At 54.3% G+C, this 17,240-nt stretch overlaps 1 protein-coding gene across 6 annotated transcripts in view; it reads left to right on the top strand.

Annotated features, from left to right (window-relative positions):
• The window catches only part of NEGR1 (neuronal growth regulator 1), a 164,109-nt gene that overhangs the window by 94,468 nt on the left and 52,401 nt on the right, over positions 1 to 17,240 (top strand). For all 6 annotated transcript variants that reach the window (XM_018912563.3, XM_009088799.4, XM_030226453.2 and 3 more), the window contains exons 3-4: positions 6,719 to 6,844; positions 15,153 to 15,284. In XM_018912563.3, coding sequence (XP_018768108.1) covers positions 6,719 to 6,844; positions 15,153 to 15,284 — 258 coding nt within the window. The remainder of the gene's footprint in view (positions 1 to 6,718; positions 6,845 to 15,152; positions 15,285 to 17,240) is intronic.

The following is a 17,240-nucleotide window of genomic DNA, read 5'->3' on the forward strand; positions in this document are numbered from 1 at the left end:
TGAGCCCCAGCAATGGGGCCCTGCTCAGCCAGCAATCAGTGCCCAGCTGGGAGGGATTTGGCTCCAGCCACCAGGAGGTTGCTTTTTTTATCATTACTTTTGCCCTTTATAACTTTTTGGCTCCATTTCCATGATTAAGCAGTTGGCAGAGCTTTGATTGCAGAGTGTTGCTCGCTGGAAGGAGCTCGGGGAGTGTCTGAAAGCTTTTCCAGGGAGTGGGAAAAGCTGAGCTGCACCTCCTGCTCCTCGTGCTCTGTGGTCCAGCAGTGTCCCACTGGGACAGGTGAACACCCAGGAGTGTCCCACTGGGACAGGTGAGCGTCCCAGGAGTGTCCCATTGGGACAGGTGAACACCCAGCAGTGTCCCAGTGGGACAGGTGAACATCCCAGGAGTGTCCCAGTGGGACAGGTGAACATCCCAGGAGTGTCCCACTGGGACAGGTGAGCGTCCCAGGAGTGTCCCACTGGGACAGGTGACCTGCCCAGGAGTGTCCCACTGGGACAGGTGACCTGCCCAGGAGTGTCCCACTGGGACAGGTGAACATCCCAGGAGTGTCCCATTGGGACAGGTGAACATCCCAGGAGTGTCCCAGTGGGACCGGTGAACATCCCAGGAGTGTCCCAGTGGGACAGGTGAGCATCCCAGGAGTGTCCCAGTGGGACAGGTGAACATCCCAGGAGTGTCCCACTGGGACAGGTGAACATCCCAGGAGTGTCCCACTGGGACAGGTGAACATCCCAGGAGTGTCCCATTGGGACAGGTGAACATCCCAGGAGTGTCCCAGTGGGACAGGTGAGCGTCCCAGGAGTGTCCCAGTGGGACAGGTGAGCATCCCAGAGTGTCCCAGTAGGACAGGTGAGCGTCCCAGGAGTGTCCCACTGGGACAGGTGAACATCCCAGGAGTGTCCCAGTGGGACAGGTGAACATCCCAGGAGTGTCCCAGTGGGACAGGTGAAGTCCCTGGCAGGAGGGAGGGTGGAGAGCCCCAAGGCACAGACTCAGCTCTCCCCCCAGTGAGATCCAGTGGCACAGAATTCCCAGGCAGGATCATTCCTGCCCTGGTCTCGGCTGAGCTGAGCTCAGGTGAGGACAGAGTTCTGAACAGCGGCGTGCCCCAGGAATTTGCAGAGATGCTGGTCACTGCCAGGATCTCCAGGAGGGAGAGGATTCCTCCCAGACTCAGGGAATGCCACTTTAGTGAGACCTTGTGTCCCGCCTCGGCGCTGGCAGGAGTTGGAAATAAATGAAGGCTGGAGATGAAACCATTTCTCTTCCCAGCCCACCCATCATTTATTTCCTCAGCCCCACTTTGCCAAAGCTGCTGTGTTTGAGACAAATTGTGTTTAATTAGGAGGAGGTGGAGACCTTTAGGCAAGGCTCTTCAATCACAGTGCCTGGAGGAACTAATCATGGAGCTGCAAAGCCGAGGGGCCGGGAGCTGTCCCCGCTGGTGACTGCCAGAGGGGAGGGCTGCTGCCAGCACGGGCTGGGGCTCCTGCTGGAAAAGCTCTCCTGATTCAAACCTGAGCTCAACACCCTCTGGAACGGGTGTTTCTGGTGGGGGCGCTTCCCTGCTCTGTAAATATTGAGCTCATCTGAGTACGAAATGAAAAAAAATATAAAAAAATATAAAAAACCAGAGCAGTTTTCAGTAGGTATTGATAAAAAATGTAACTGGCCAAAGCACAGTTATCTGTTGTTGTGGTCGATGCTTGGCAGGCAAGATGTGCAACCACACAAAGGAGTTTGCTGGAAATAATTCTTGGAGATGTTCAGGGCTGGTTTTATTTAAAACCAGGGATTTGGGGTGTGGCAGTCAGTGTTCAGGGGATCAGTGCTGTTTCCAGGATGGAAACAGTGCCTGGGTTTGCCAGGCAGGGGGAGGATTTATTTTACCAGGGCATGGAGGGACAGGACCCAGGGAATGGCTCCCAGTGCCAGAGGGCAGGGATGGATGGGAGATTGGGAATTGGGAATTGGGAATTGGGAATCGTTCCTGGCAGGGTGGGCAGGGCTGGGATGGAATTCCCAGAGCAGCTGGGGCTGCCCCTGGATCCCTGGCAGTGCCCAAGGCCAGGCTGGACACTGGGACAGCCTGGGACAGTGGGAGGTGTCCCTGCCATGGCAGGGGTGGCACTGGGTGGGATTTCAGCTCCCTTCCAGCCCAGCCCATTCTGGGATTTCATCCCACAAATAGTTTGGAGCCTTTGGTGAAATCCGGGCAGGTTTCACCCCTGCAGTGGTTTCCTGTCTCTGGGAGCCCCCAGGCAGCTCCTTGATGGCAGTTCTGGATTTTGCAGGATTTTCACCTGACAGAGTGAGCCTGGCACAGCCCAGCCTTGGGGGGATTCTCTGCCATCCAACATTTTGAGCCATTTTAACGATATTTAACTATTCCATTGCATCCTGCTCTGGGCTTGGGTTTTTCCTTGAACCTTTCCTTTGATTGCCTGTTGTGTTTTCCCCCTTTTCCCCCCCTCAAAATGACGGTTGGACACGATGTCCCTAGAGCTCTTTTCCAGCCCTAATGATCCCATATTTCCATGGTCTGACTGTTCTGGCTGTGTGTGTGCTTTTCCAGGCACAAGTTGCTTTGTCCTTCCGATCACAATGGGAAGAACAGGAGAAGGAAAGAACAGGAATTTCGGGTTTTCCTGCCAGGCTGAAATCCCTGAGCCCCCGAGGCAGGCAGGGGGGTTTGGGGCAGGGAAGGCTGAGGATCCTCAGTCAGTGGCAAAGGAGCTTAATCACCCTCATAGGCACAGTGTAATTTTTCCATGGATTTCTCCTAAAAACCAATTATTATGCCCAAGCCATAAAAAGAAGAGCAAGAATCTGTTTCCTGCGTCCTGGCAGTGATTCCCAGCCATTCCCCACGCTGGGAAAACCAATTTATCCTGTCCCTCAGAGGGACCCAGGGCTCCCCTGCTGCTTCCAGCCCCTCCAGCAGGCAGCTCAGCCCAGGAGGGTCCCCAGGGTGTCCCTGCAGCCCTGGGGGCTCAGCCAGGGAGGGGACAGTCACCCCCAGGGCCTGGGCAGCTCCTGCTGCTGCCCAGGATGGGCTGCTGGAGGGAATTGATTGTGGAACTGATGGGGGAATCCACTGGGGAATTGTGGAATTCATAGAGGAATTCATTGTGGAATTCATTGGGGAACTCTGGAATGAATTGTGGAATTCATTGGGGAATTGTGGAATTTATAGAGGAATTCATTGTGGAACTGTGGAATTGTGGAATTCATTGGGGAATTGTGGAATTCATTGTGGAATTCATTGGGGAACTCTGGAATTCATTGTGGAATTCATTGGGGAATTGTGGAACTCATAGTGGAATTCATAGTGGAATTCATTGTGGAATTCATAGAGGAATTCATTGTGGAACTGTGGAATTGTGGAATTCATTGGGGAATTGATTGGGGAATTGTGGAATTCATAGAGGAATTCATAGAGGAATTCATTGTGGAATTCATTGTGGAACTGTGGAATTGTGGAATTCATTGTGGAATTCATTGGGGAACTCTGGAATGAATTGTGGAATTCATTGGGGAACTGTGGAATTAATTGTGGAATGAATTGTGGAATTCATTAGGGAATTGTGGAATTCATAGAGGAATTAATTGTGGAATTCACTGTGGAATTCATTGTGGAACTCTGAAATGAATTGTGGAATTCATTGGGGAATTGTGGAATTGTGGAATTCATTGGGGAATTCATTGGGGAACTGTGGAATTGTGGAATTCATTGGGGAATTCATTGTGGAATTTATTGGGGAACTGTGGAATGAATTGTGGAATTCATTGGGGAATTCATAGTGGAATTCATTGTGGAATTCATTGGGGAACTGTGGAATTCATTGTGGAATTCATCGTGGAATTCATTGTGGAATTCATTGTGGAATTCATCGTGGAATTCATTGTGGAATTCATTGTGGAATTCATTGGGGAATTGTGGAATTCATTGTGGAATTCATAGAGGAATTAATTGCGGAATTCACTGTGGAATTCATTGTGGAATTCATTGAGGAACTCTGGAATGAATTGTGGAATTCATTGGGGAATTCATTTGGGATCTCTGGAATGAATTGTGGAATGAATTGTGGAATTCATTGGGGAATTCATAGTGGAATTCATTGGGGAACTGTGGAATGAATTGTGGAATTCATAGTGGACTTCATAGTGGGATTCACTGGGGAATTCATTGGGGAACTGTGGGATGAATTGTGGAATTAATTGAGGAATTGTGGAATGAATTGTGGAATTGTGGGGGCTGTCAGCCCAGCCAGCACCTCCTGAGTCCCGTCCCTGACAAACAGCTCCCCCCCCTCCCAGCACCCCGGGCTCCATCAGAAGGGGTCTCCACCTATTTAATCCTGTAAATCCTGGAGCCAGGTGAGCTCAGGTCCCTCCTGAGCCCTCTTTTCCCACAGCTCAACATCCCTGCTTCTCTCAGTTTTCCCCCTGCCTCAGTTTTCATCCCTGCTTCTCTCAGTTTTCCCCCTGCAGCTGCTCCCCAGCCTTTGGTCACACACCTGTCCCAGAAGGGAAGGTTTAGATTAAAAAAGGTTTAGATTAAAAACATTGCGCAAAAAGGGAAGGGTTCACTTGAAACCATTAACATTAAATTGATGTTTTAATTTAACATTAAAAAAGGCAAAGCCAGACTTCCACAAAGCACTCTCCACGCTGGACCCCCGTGCCAAATTTACTTGGGAGTTGAATTCCTCTTTCCTCCTTGTTTATTATCTCATTTCTCTGGCCTTCTGTTAATCCATTTTCTGAATAAATGTTTATTTGCTGCTTTATTTAATTTTTCCCCTGACCTTCACAGCTCCACGTGATCTGGGTGGGAGGCAGGAGCTGCTGAAGTGGGGAGCAGCTCTGTGATGGGTTTAATGCGCACTCCAGGCTCAGCAGAGCAGATCTTAGATGCCAAATCTGCTCCTAGACCGGAGCCTTTGGAGGTGTGGGAAGAAATACGGACGCAAAACAAACATTTTTTAATTCCTAATAAATATTAGCATTCCATTGTGATGCTGCACGTGTATTTGGGGCATAATTAATAAATTCCAGAGATTTTAGTGATCTGAATGTAATGATCCCTGTCAGCCAGTAAATAGCAGAAAAATTAGCAGCATACTGATACAGCAGAAATCCTGATTTGTCTCAAACTGTGAGGCTCCAGAAATGCTGTGGGAGCCAATTTCTGTCCCTGGCAGGACGATGTTCCTGGGAAATCACTGCCAATAACAACATGCAGGCTTTGCCATCAGCCCCAGATCAGACTGTATCACTTCTGTCATTTGACAGGATTACACTCTGCAGCTCTCTGCTTATTTGGAGGTTGTTTTAATTAATGGACCTCGCAGATTCATTCCTTTCCTAATTCCATTCTGGAAATGCATCAGTGCTGTGACCTGCTCAGTGTCATTGTAACCAGACTCACAGACATCTCCAACGAGCTTTGATTTAATTTCCTCCCTGTAAAGCCCAGATTAAAGGAGAGCCCAGTCCATTAGGAATGGAACAAAGCTCCTACTTAAGAGGAAATCACCTAATCTGCACTCTGGAAAATTCTCCACCTTCTACCGTGTCACAGCTCCAATCTGCCCTCAGGAAGACTGGAAAGTTCCTGGTGGGAAGCCCCAGAATGCAGCAAAAGCCTGCACAGTTCTTGTGGGTCAGGTCTTTGTGGCTCCAGCCAAGCCTGGGCAGGGTTTGTGCCTGTCTGGCAGCCCGGGCTCTCCCTCTCCCCCTGTGCCTCCTTAGGGAAGTGGGAAAAACACCAAATCAGCTCTGGGAGCTGATTTGCAGCCAAAACCCCCAAAATCTGCAGCCCAAAAACCCCAGATCCTGAAGGTGTTTGGGATTCTGGAGCAGGGGAGCTGGGATTACCTTGCCCCCAGCTCTCCCTGAGGACAGGGTTTCTCTGCTAGCACAAATGCCCTGCAGAGTGTCGGGGGCTTTGCTCACACCTGCAGAGGCTCTGGCAGTGAGAATGCCCAGCTTGGCCCCAGCTCCTGGCAGAGCCTGCTCAGGACAGGGCAGGGCAGGGCAGGGCAGGAGGGGAGATGCCCCACACCCAGCTCCTCTCCTGATTTCCAGCCCCGAGGGGATGTACAGGCACAGCCAGGGGTCAGGCAGGGCACTGGGGCTGGGACACGGCAAGACCAGGGGGAGAACAGCCCCAGCTGGGCAGGCACTTGGCTGAGGGGAGTTTATTTTGTTGTTGTGGAATAGGCAGAATTTTTCCTCTAGTCCCTTGATGGACACTTCAGGCCGAAGTGTCTGTAGTGTCCATCTTCAGACACTTCGGACACTTCAAACACTTCGGTTGTTTCCTCCTGCCTTGGAATAGGAGGAAAGACAGGAGGAAACAACAAAATAAATGTGGTTGAGTTCTCTCTGTGAGCGGATCAGATTCTCCAGGTGCACACAGAGCGGCTGGAACAGCATCATTAATTTTTAAAAGTACCAGGAAAACCCAATTTTGTCTCCTTTGCAAAGTGCCAGGAGCGAGCCCAGCCTTCCCTCCAGCAGGAGCATCCGTCTTCCAGGAGCCCTCCTGCAGCTCCTGCTCTGCAGGCACACAGCAGATTGCTGCTTTTGGTCGGGGGTTTGGAGCCAGGGCTGAGCTCCAGGGGAGGTTCTGCAGTGCCAGTGTGTGTGCTGTGTCCCTGCTGTGCCCCCAGCCCCCTGACAGCCCTGTCCCTCTCGTTGCAGTCTCTCCCAAGATATTCCGGATCTCCAGCGACATCGTGGTGAACGAGGGCAGCAACGTCACCCTGGTGTGCCTGGCCACGGGGAAACCAGAGCCCTCCATCTCCTGGAGACACATCTCCCCCTCCGGTGAGTGCCCGGGCACAGGGGCAGCAGCGCCAGGGCTGTGCCACCCCCGTGTGCCCCGAGGGAGATCTGGGCAGGGAGGGCTGGGCTGGTACCCTGGGAGGCTCCTGGAGCAGGGCTGGGCACAGGGGCAGCAGTGCCAGGGCTGTGCCACCCCCGTGTGCCCCGTGGGAGATCTGGGCAGGGAGGGCTGGGCTGGTGCCCTGGGAGGTCCTGGAGCAGGGCTGGGCACAGGGGCAGCAGTGCCAGGGCTGTGCCACCCCCGTGTGCCCCGAGGGAGATCTGGGCAGGGAGGGCTGGGCTGGTGCCCTGGGAGGCTCCTGGAGCAGGGCTGGGCACAGGGGCAGCAGTGCCAGGGCTGTGCCACCCCCGTGTGCCCCGTGGGAGATCTGGGCAGGGAGGGCTGGGCTGGTGCCCTGGGAGGCTCCTGGAGCAGAGCTGGGCACAGGGGCAGAAGTGCCAGGGCTGTGCCACCCCCGTGTGCCCCGTGGGAGATCTGGGCAGGGAGGGCTGGGCTGGTGCCCTGGGAGGCTCCTGGAGCAGGGCTGGGCACAGGGGCAGCAGTGCCAGGGCTGTGCCACCCCCGTGTGCCCCGAGGGAGATCTGGGCAGGGAGGGCTGGGCTGGTGCCCTGGGAGGCTCCTGGAGCAGAGCCACAGCAATAAAGTGGGGATTCATTGGAAGGAAATCACAGGATGCACCTTGGGCACACGAGCCCAGCATGGACCCTGGGTCAGGATTCTCACCCTTTTATCAGCTCTGCTCCCTTTCCATGCTGGGTTCAGTGTCCAATCCCTCTCCAGGTTCTGCAGTCCCACCCTCCCAGGCTGCTCCCTCCATTCCCTGTTTGCACTTTTGGGGCTGGAGCTGCAGTGGTGTCCTTGGCTCTGGGCTGGAGAAGGATTGAGAGTGTGCCTGAGCTCTGAGGAGACCTTGCTGACATTTCTGTGGAGTTCAGAGCTGAGCACCAAGGCAGGGCAATGTGAGAGCTCAGACTTCAGCAGGAATGAGGAGAGAGAGCCCTGAACGTGGATATGGGTCCCTGCATGTGCTGTAATCACAGTCATGGATCAACCCATTCCAGCTAAAATCCAGGCTGGGATGGAATGAGGAGCACAAGGGGCTCCTAGAAATGGGAAATGTGAGTTAAACACAGGAACAGGCCGTGCAGTAGGTTTAGCTTGCTGCCATTTCTTCCCCGGCTTCAGGGTGGGATTTTTGGGGTTATGATCCTGGTGGGTCCCTCCCTCCCTCAGGGTATTCCAGGATTCCTCACCTCTGAACCATCACTCCATGGTACAGTTTGTCAGAATGGTTTCGCTGAATGAATTAAATGATGTGATAAAACATTGTGAACAAAATGGCCCCAGAAAGCATCCCTGCTGTTTGGTATCTCCATGCATCCCTCTGGCTCCTCAAAGCACACTGAAAGGAAAGGTTCTGGCCCATGCAGGGCCCTGCAACCAATCCCTGTGAGCAAAGCAGGGCCCTGGGGAGATCCCTGCTCTGGAAATGAGCACTCTGTGCCCCCAGCTCTGTCCCAGACACTGGCACTGCCTCTGGGGATATCACTGCTCTGGAAATGAGCACTCTGTGCCCCCCAGCTCTGTCCCAAACACTGGCACTGCCTCTGGGGCTCTGGGGTGATCCCTGCTCTGGAAATGAGCACTCTGTGCCCCCCAGCTCTGTCCCAGACACTGGCACTGCCTCTGGGGAGATCCCTGCTCTGGAAATGAGCACTCTGTGCCCCCAGCTCTGTCCCAGGCACTGGCACTGCCTCTGGGGAGATCCCTGCTCTGGAAATGAGCACTCTGTGCCCCCCAGCTCTGTCCCAGGCACTGCCTCTGGGGCTCTGGGGAGATCCCTGCTCTGGAAATGAGCACTCTGTGCCCCCCAGCTCTGTCCCAGACACTGGCACTGCCTCTGGGGAGATTCCTGCTCTGGAAATGAGCACTCTGTGCCCCCCAGCTCTGTCCCAGGCACTGGCACTGCCTCTGGCTCTGGGGCTCTGGGGTGATCCCTGCTCTGTAAATGAGCACTCTGTGCCCCCCAGCTCTGTCCCAGGCACTGGCACTGCCTCTGGGCTCTGCAGCCAGAGCTGGCTTTGCAGAGGGGGGCTGCTCTGCTCCCCAGCCTGTTTCAATCCTGTGATTACAGAGCAGAAGGGCTCCGTGGCTGCCACAGCCTCTCATCATCCTGAGGAACAGTTGGCTTTACAAAGCAAGATCTGGGAAAAAAACCCTCACTTTTAACCTTTAAAACAATGACAATGAATTCGGCCTCAAGTGTCCATCAAGGGGCTAGAGGAAAAATTCAGTTGTAGCAGAAAATGGATTTTAACTAAATGTCAAATAAAATTTTATTGGGAGCCCTGGTGATACTTTGGATTAATGGCTTAAAGCGTTTGAGTGGCTGCAGGAAGGAGCTGGGGTGACGTTCCTGGAGAGGGAGGAGGGGAAAGGAGAGTTATGGCACTGGGGCTGCAGCAGGGCTGAGGGGAGGCAGGGCATCCTCATCTGGAGTTCAGGCAAAATGCAGAGGTGGCCCCTGGGGACACGGCCAGCGCTGATCCAGGGGCTCAGAGGCACTTCCCAGCCCAAATGGATCTCTGGGAATTAATGCAGGGAGCCAGGAGGGCCTCCAGTGACCCCCTGGATGTGTTCCTTGCTCCAAGTGCCATCCATCCAGCCCCACCCTGGACACTTCCATCCCTGGGATCTGGGATTCTGTGCCCTGGGGATTCCCAGGAGAGCACAGGCTCCAAAGGGCTCCTGCTCAGAAACCCTGTCCAGGGTGAAGGGAGCAAGCCCAGTGCTTGCTGTGAATCACAGGTGACTCTGGCGAAGGGGAGAGCATGGTGAGGAGACTCCATGGGCATCAGAAGGTTAATTAATTCCTTTATTATGCTGTACCATATGCACTTAATCCCAGCTGGATCTGCCAAGCCCTCACTCTGCTCACACTGCCCAGAACCTGGTGGCTGTCAGTGACAGTCCTGACAGGCCAAGGAAACAAAACACCCTCACTCTGGATAAACAATCTCCATATTGCATCCTACTGGGGCACAGCACAGGCACAGCAAGGATGGGAATTGTGTTTTCCCTTTCTCCGAGGCCCAGGCAACGTGAATCCCAGGAATCCTTGGGAAGAACCGTGCCCTGCTTTTCTCTGTGGAGAGAAAGGTGGCGAGGAGAGCTGGCAGGGGCCGTGCTGTGCCCCAGCCCGGGGCAGCAGGAGGCTCAGTGCCCAGGGCACACTGGCACAGGGGTGCCACAGCCCAGCCAGCCCCACCAGGGCAGGAGAGGCAGAGAGCTGAGAGCCTCGTGGTGTTGGTATTCTGTCTGCAGCTCCTCTCCTCCCTCCTGCCTCAGCCTCATCTGCACTCGCTAATTCCTGCCCGTTCTGGCTGTAATTCCCAGCGGCACTAATGAGGCTCCCGGGCAGGCAGCGCATCTCCCATCCAGCACTAAATTATATTAACCAAGCATATTTAGAATATTCTCAAATTGTTTGTCAAAGCTGCTGCTAAAAGATAAGGAACTGAAATCTCTGAATACAAATGACTCAATGTAGACTAATTCCAGGATATGATCATGATTTACATCAACACAGCCTCGACTCGCATGAGGTCGGATTCAATTTTTCTGAACAAGAGATAAATTGAACCCTTCGTAGGAATAAAAATAAAATGCATTTCAAGGTGATTTTTAAACTTAGTCCGTAAATTATTGGCCCGGAATCTTTATTGTGCATGTTTAACTTGCAGTCATTATGTAAATGCTCACCTTCTATAAATATTCATTACACGGCCCCATTATGTAAATCCGGCAAATCTCCCCACTCAGCGCAACAGCGTCGGGCCGCGGGTTGTAATCTCCGAATCTGTATTGTGGAAATGTCACCCGAATAAATTGCAGGTATTACTTATTTTGTTCTGACATTTCCCAGCAAAGTGCAGCATCGATAGTTTGGGAATGAGGGCGGAATGCTCAAGGATGGAGCTCTGCCAGGGACCCCGCCCGGCTCCAGCCCTGCCTGGGCAAAGCTCTGCGGGCAGCAGCACCGCCTGACACTCAGAAATCTCCTGGTAAACCTGCCGAAACTCAGGTGCTGTGCATCGAAATGCTTCTCCACTTTGCTTTTGGCAGAAGTTTCCCAAGGAGAGCTTCCCGAGCTGGGGAAGGAAGGATGCTCAGGGAGACAGGGACAGTGGAGTGAGGGTGAAGGAGGGTCAGACCCTGGGATGGAATTGTTCCCTTTGAGGCCCTGAGTGCCCAGAGCAGCCTGGGCTGCCCCTGGATCCCTGGCAGTGCCCTGGACACTGGGGCTGGGAGCACCTGGCACAGTGGGAGGTGTCCCTGCCATGGAGCAGGGCAATGAAATGGGGTTTGAGATCCCTTCCCACCCAGAGCGTTCCAGGATTCTGGGATCCCTGGCTACTTCCAGTTTCATATTTTCCAGTTCCTCCCTGCTCTCTTTCCTTTTTCTCACGGATTTCTCTCCATCACTCCTGGGCAGCAGTTTTCCCAGAGCAGGGGGGTGAGAGGCTGTAGGGATGGGCCTGCATGTGGAGGAGCAGGGCTCCAGACACGGTGGATAAACTGAGATTTTCCCACGTGGAATGCCAGGCAGGTCCGTGGCACCTCGGTGTTCATCCTGCCCACCTCTGCAGAGCACTGCTGTTCTTTGAGGGAGAAACAAGGAGGGATTGAGCAAAGCCTCCCTAAATCCCGAGCAGCAAACGCAGCTGGAGGCGAGGCAGCCCTGTCAGAGCCTGGGCCCCCCTGCCCCTGACAGGGAGGAGAAGGGCTCTGCTGGAGTGCCAGTGCTCCAAACCTGCATTTCCAGGCTGCAAATCCTCAGCTGACAGGATTTATTACGGGATTTCCAGGGCTTTGCCTGGGTGCAAAGGGCGAGCTCTCCAAGCGCTCCCTCTCCTGCTTACAGATGGCTTCAAAGCTGGAAGTTTTAGCTAGAAGTTTCTGGCTTGTTTCTTTTCTCCTGCTAACTCCCAGGCAGGGAGCAGGTACTGCTGGGGAGGAGGTGGCTGTGGCTCCCCCCCAGCTCCCCCCAGAGCAGAGCAATTGTGCACTCTGATCCCTGGCAGAGAGGAGCTGTGTCGCCCTAATTTTGTAAAACTTTGTAAAGCCTTCTGATGTTTATATTCTCTCAACAAACTTTCTCACACACAATTCTGTAAATAACCTATGTTTTGCATTCTTTCATGAAGGTAGAGAGAATTAATGGACCCTTGGTCTGTCCAGTGGCATTGGAGAGGTGGCACTGTCACCCTCCAATCCACTGTCACCTTTGGAAAACTATAAATGTTGGAGTCAGAAAATAAAAGTCCCCTCTTTTTGTTCCCCTCGAGAGCAACAGTGTCTGTGTCATCATTTCGTGCCTTATCTCAACAGAGCTGCTCTGCCCCTGCCTCCCCTCCCCTCCCAGGGATGCTCCAGCGTTCACCACCTCCTGGGAAGGATCCCAGACTTCCCTCCTGGGTCAGAAATCCTGGAATGGTTTGGGCTGGGACCTCAGAGCCCACCCAGGGGCATGGCAGGGACACCTCCCACTGTCCCAGGGAGCTCCAAGCCCTGTCCAGCCTGGCCTGGGGCACTGCCAGGGGTCCAGGGGCAGCCCCAGCTCCTGTGGAGGAAGCTCTGCTCAGCTGGAGGCAGGGATGAGCAGTGTTCCCTGGAAAACACCCAAACCCTGCCCTCCCTGGGGCGTGGGATGGCTCAGGTGGCCTTGGCACGGCCACCAGCCCTTCCTGAGAGCAGTGACATTCACGGGGCACTGCTGGTGGCCTGGCTGGGTCACTCCTCCTGCAGCCTCTCAGGGAGCTGAGGGTTTTTATGAGGATTTGATAAGAATTTCATGGCCCGCTGGTTATCCTGGAGGGATTGTTCAGCTGCTGAAGGCACGGCTTGTCATTAAATCAGCGGTGCCCGCTATCAAACACGGGGATAATTAACAGCTTAAAGGCAGCAGAGCACCCACGGACACGGCTGGGTGGGATTCCTCCCTTTGCCTTTGGATCAGCAATGGAATCACCCCCAAACCACAGCTCTGCCTGGAAAAGGCCACCTCCTCTGGGCTCATTATGGGGGCTTTGGCCTTTTCTTTTGGACAGGACTTGTCTACCAGCCTCGGGGGGTTTGGTATCAGCTCCAGCTCAGGGACATCCAGGGCCAGAGCCATTGCTCTGGGTGAGGTGACACTGCCCTGCAGCTGGGGCCTTCCGAGGGACCCTCCTCAGAAAGGGCCATTGCAGACCTTGGAGCATCCCTTCAGGAACAATTAAAGGCATTCCTAGAAATCCTCAGGCCTTCTTGAAATCCTTTAAAGAATTCTCTTTAAAACACGCCTGCCAGGAGGAGAATACTCCAGCCAAGAGGGTCAAATAACTGGGGCTTTGTGAAGGAACTGAGGGACGAGAGTGAGATCAAAATCTTAGTGAGATACAAACCCAAACTGCCCAAAAGCATGGCAGAGAAACGAGCAGGATCTTTCTCTTTTTGACAATTTTATGATAAATGGGAAACGTTTCTTGCTTTTCAATAAAGGCAGATGAACTCATTAATAACTCATAGAATGCAATGAAAATGAGAGTTTTTAATGCAGGCTGAGCTTATTCCCACAGACACCCATTTGCTTTTACCTGAGAAATGTTGCACTTGGAATGAGCAGAGCGTGGATCTCAGGAGAGATGTCAGAGCTTCAATTATCAGAGCCAGCCCGATGCCTTCCCCTCTTTCCAGAGCCAGCCAAGCCCAGGCTGGTGCAGATGCACCAATAATTCCCCCCCTGATGGCACCACATGACAGCTCTGCCTTGTCCCCACTGCCCCGGTGAGCTTTTCCCAGAGCTCCCAAAGGCACAGTTATTAACGGCCAATTAAAGGCTTTCAGGCTGGGAAAACACTTCCAGCAAGGCTTTTAAACCCTCAGACCTATAATTCCCAGCACCTGTGGTGGCTGCCGTGAGAGGCTGTGCTGCAGGAATGATGGCACTGAACTTTTTTGGGGTTTGTGATGTGGTGAGCGCCTTGTGAGGAGCCCAAACCCGTTAATTGGCCATGGAGAGGCTGGGAGCACAGCTGGGAGCAGGGAGCAGCTCCAGCTGAGGGACACCCAACACTCCCTGCCAGGTGGGAACGGCAGGGGAGGGCTGGGGAAGGGCCTGTGCCCGTGTCAGGTGGGGACAGATGTGCTCTGGGACAATTCCAGTGGGTTCCAGTGTTCTGGAGCTGGGTCAGTGCTCTGGGACAATTCCAGTGGGTTCCAGTGTTCTGGAGCTGGGTCAGTGCTCTGGGACAATTCCTGATGGGTTCCAGTGTTCTGGAGCTGGGTCAGTGCACTGGGACAATTCCAGATGGGTTCCAGTGTTCTGGAGCTGGGTCAGTGCTCTGGGACAATTCCAGTGGGTTCCAGTGTTCTGGAGCTGGGTCAGTGTCACTGGGACAATTCCTGATGGGTTCCAGTGTTCTGGAGCTGGGTCAGTGCTCTGGGACAATTCCACTGGGTTCCAGTTGAGCTGGGTCAGTGTCACTGGCTGTGAACAATTCCCAGTGGGTTCCAGTTGAGCTGGGTCAGTGTCACTGGAACAATTCCCAGTGGGTTCCAGTTGAGCTGGGTCAGTGTCACTGGCTGTGAACAATTCCCAGTGGGTTCCAGTTGAGCTGGGTCAGTGTCACTGGAACAATTCCCAGTGGGTTCCAGTTGAGCTGGGTCAGTGTCACTGGAACAATTCCCATTGGTTCCAGTTGAGCTGGGTCAGTGTCACTGGAACAATTCCCAGTGGTTCCAGTTGAGCTGGGTCAGTGTCACTGGAACAATTCCCAGTGGTTCCAGTTGAGCTGGGTCAGTGTCACTGGAACAATTCCCAGTGGGTTCCAGTTGAGCTGGGTCAGTGTCACTGGAACAATTCCCAGTGGTTCCAGTTGAGCTGGGTCAGTGTCACTGGAGCAATTCCCAGTGGGTTCCAGTTGAGCTGGGTCAGTGTCACTGGAACAATTCCCAGTGGGTTCCAGTTGAGCTGGGTCAGTGTCACTGGAACAATTCCCAGTGGGTTCCAGTTGAGCTGGGTCAGTGTCACTGGAACAATTCCCAGTGGGTTCCAGTTGAGCTGGGTCAGTGTCACTGGAACAATTCCCAGTGGGTTCCAGTTGAGCTGGGTCAGTGTCACTGGAACAATTCCCAGTGGGTTCCAGTTGAGCTGGGTCAGTGTTCCTGGCTGCCCTGCAGACGCTGGGCTCCAGGAGCCGTGTGCTCAGCCTGCCGTAATTTCCCTCTGTGGTTGTTTCCTTCCAGCCAAGCCCTTTGAGAGTGGGCAGTACCTGGACATCTATGGGATCACCAGGGACCAGGCTGGGGAGTACGAGTGCAGCGCCGAGAACGACGTCTCGGTCCCGGACGTGAGGAAAGTCAAAGTCACAGTGAACTGTAAGTGCTGCCATTTGTTCTTGCCTCAGCCTGGTGGAGGAGGAGAGTCTGCAGCAGCAGGCTGGAGCTGCTGGCTCGGTCACAGTGGCTCTGTGGTGGCCTCCTGGGTGTCACCAAGCGAGCTCCAGGGGCAGGCTCTCCTTCTGGGTGATCTGAGCAGCTGCTGGTTGCTGCTGTGCCTGTTGGGCTGAGCCCTCCCTGGTTCCTCCTGTTGTGCTGGTGCTCTAAGTGGTGTGAGGAGGGGAGAAGCCCTGCTTGTGTCCTCGGATGGGGCCTGGCCTCCCTGGAGCGAGAGCTGCTCCCCGAGGAGGCAGCTGGGTGCTCCTGCTGCAGGCAGAGGGACCCTGCTCTGGGGACCCTGCTGGGGGCTGGTGACACCAGCAGCTCTGCCCTGCTGGCACCTCCTCGCCAGGGAGGGGCTCTCAGCTGGGGCCCGAGTCTGACCTAGCACTCAGAGTGATGTGAAATGTTTTTCTTCCCCCCATCTTGGGAGAAATCTCAGGCCAGGCCATGTGAATAACTTGCCTGGTTCACTCTGACAGCTTTCCTTGGCTAACCTCAGTTACCAGGGTGTGATCTGTGCCTGGTTTTGGAGTGGCTGTGGCAGCTTTACTGGTCACAAACATGAGATGTCAGCCTTGTGTCTCCCCTAGAGGCCTTGTCCCAGCTGCTGTGGGCAGCAAAGCCCCCCGTCCCCTGTCACCTGGGCCACTGCTGTCACCTGGGCCATTCCCTGCTGCCCAGACTGCTCCTGTTCACCTGGGGCCAGGGCTCCTGGAGCACAGGGGACACTGCAGTGGCACTTCTGGAGGGGCTGGATTGGTGCTCCAGGGCTCCTGGAGCACAGGGGACACTGCAGTGGCACTTCTGGAGGGGCTGGGTGGTGCTCCAGGGCTCCTGGGGCACAGGGGACACTGCAGTGGCACTTCTGGAGGGGCTGGGTGGTGCTCCTGGGGCACAGGGGACACTGCAGTGGCACTTCTGGGTGGTGCTCCAGGGCTCCTGGGGCACAGGGGACACTGCAGTGGCACTTCTGGGTGGTGCTCCAGGGCTCCTGGGGCACAGGGGACACTGCAGTGGCCCGTCATTTCCACAACAAACTGGTAAGAGCAAGGCTCTCTCCCCAGAAATTCCATCCTTTACCTGGTGCCTGTGGATGTGGGTCAGTGGTGGCTTTGGCAGTGCTGGGGAAAGCTTGGCCTTGATGTCTTGGGGGCTTTTCCAGCCTGAATGATTCTTTGAGTTCTTTTCCTCTGCTGCTGCTGCTCTCACCCACTCCTGGTGCCATTCTGTGACTGCATTCCTGGTGCCATTCCATGATGGTGCTCATGGTGCCAGTCCATGGCTGTGCTCCTGGTGCCCTTCCCTGACTATTCCTGGTGCCATTTCAAGGCTCCACTCCTGGTGCCACTCCATGATGGTATTCCTGGTGCCAGTCCATGGTTGTACTCCTGGTGCCATTCCAAGGCTCCACTCCTGGTGCCAGTCCATGATGGTGCTCCTGGTGCCAGTCCATGGCTCCACTCCTGGTGCCCTTCCATTATTGTGTTCCTGGTGCCAGTCCATGGCTCCACTCCTGGTGCCCTTCCATGGTTGTATTCCTGGTGCCATTCCATGGTTGTATTCCTGGTGCCATTCCAAGGCTGTGCTCCTGGTGCCAGTCCATGATGGTGCTCCTGGTGCCAGTCCATGATGGTGCTCCTGATGCCAGTCCATGGCTCCACTCCTGGTGACAGTTGATTATCGTGTTCCTGGTGCCAGTCCATGACTATTCCTTGTGCCATTCCATGATGGTGCTCCTGGTGCCATTCCAAGGCTCCACTCCTGGTGCCATTCCATGATTGTATTCCTGGTGCCAGTCCATGGCTGTGTTCCTGGTGCCCTTACCTGACTATTCCTGGTGCCAGTCCATGGCTCCACCCACTCCTGTTGCCAGTCCACAGCTCCACTCCTGGT

This window comes from Serinus canaria, chromosome 8 (assembly GCF_022539315.1).
Source record: "Serinus canaria isolate serCan28SL12 chromosome 8, serCan2020, whole genome shotgun sequence".
Classification (NCBI taxonomy): Eukaryota; Metazoa; Chordata; class Aves; order Passeriformes; family Fringillidae; genus Serinus; species Serinus canaria.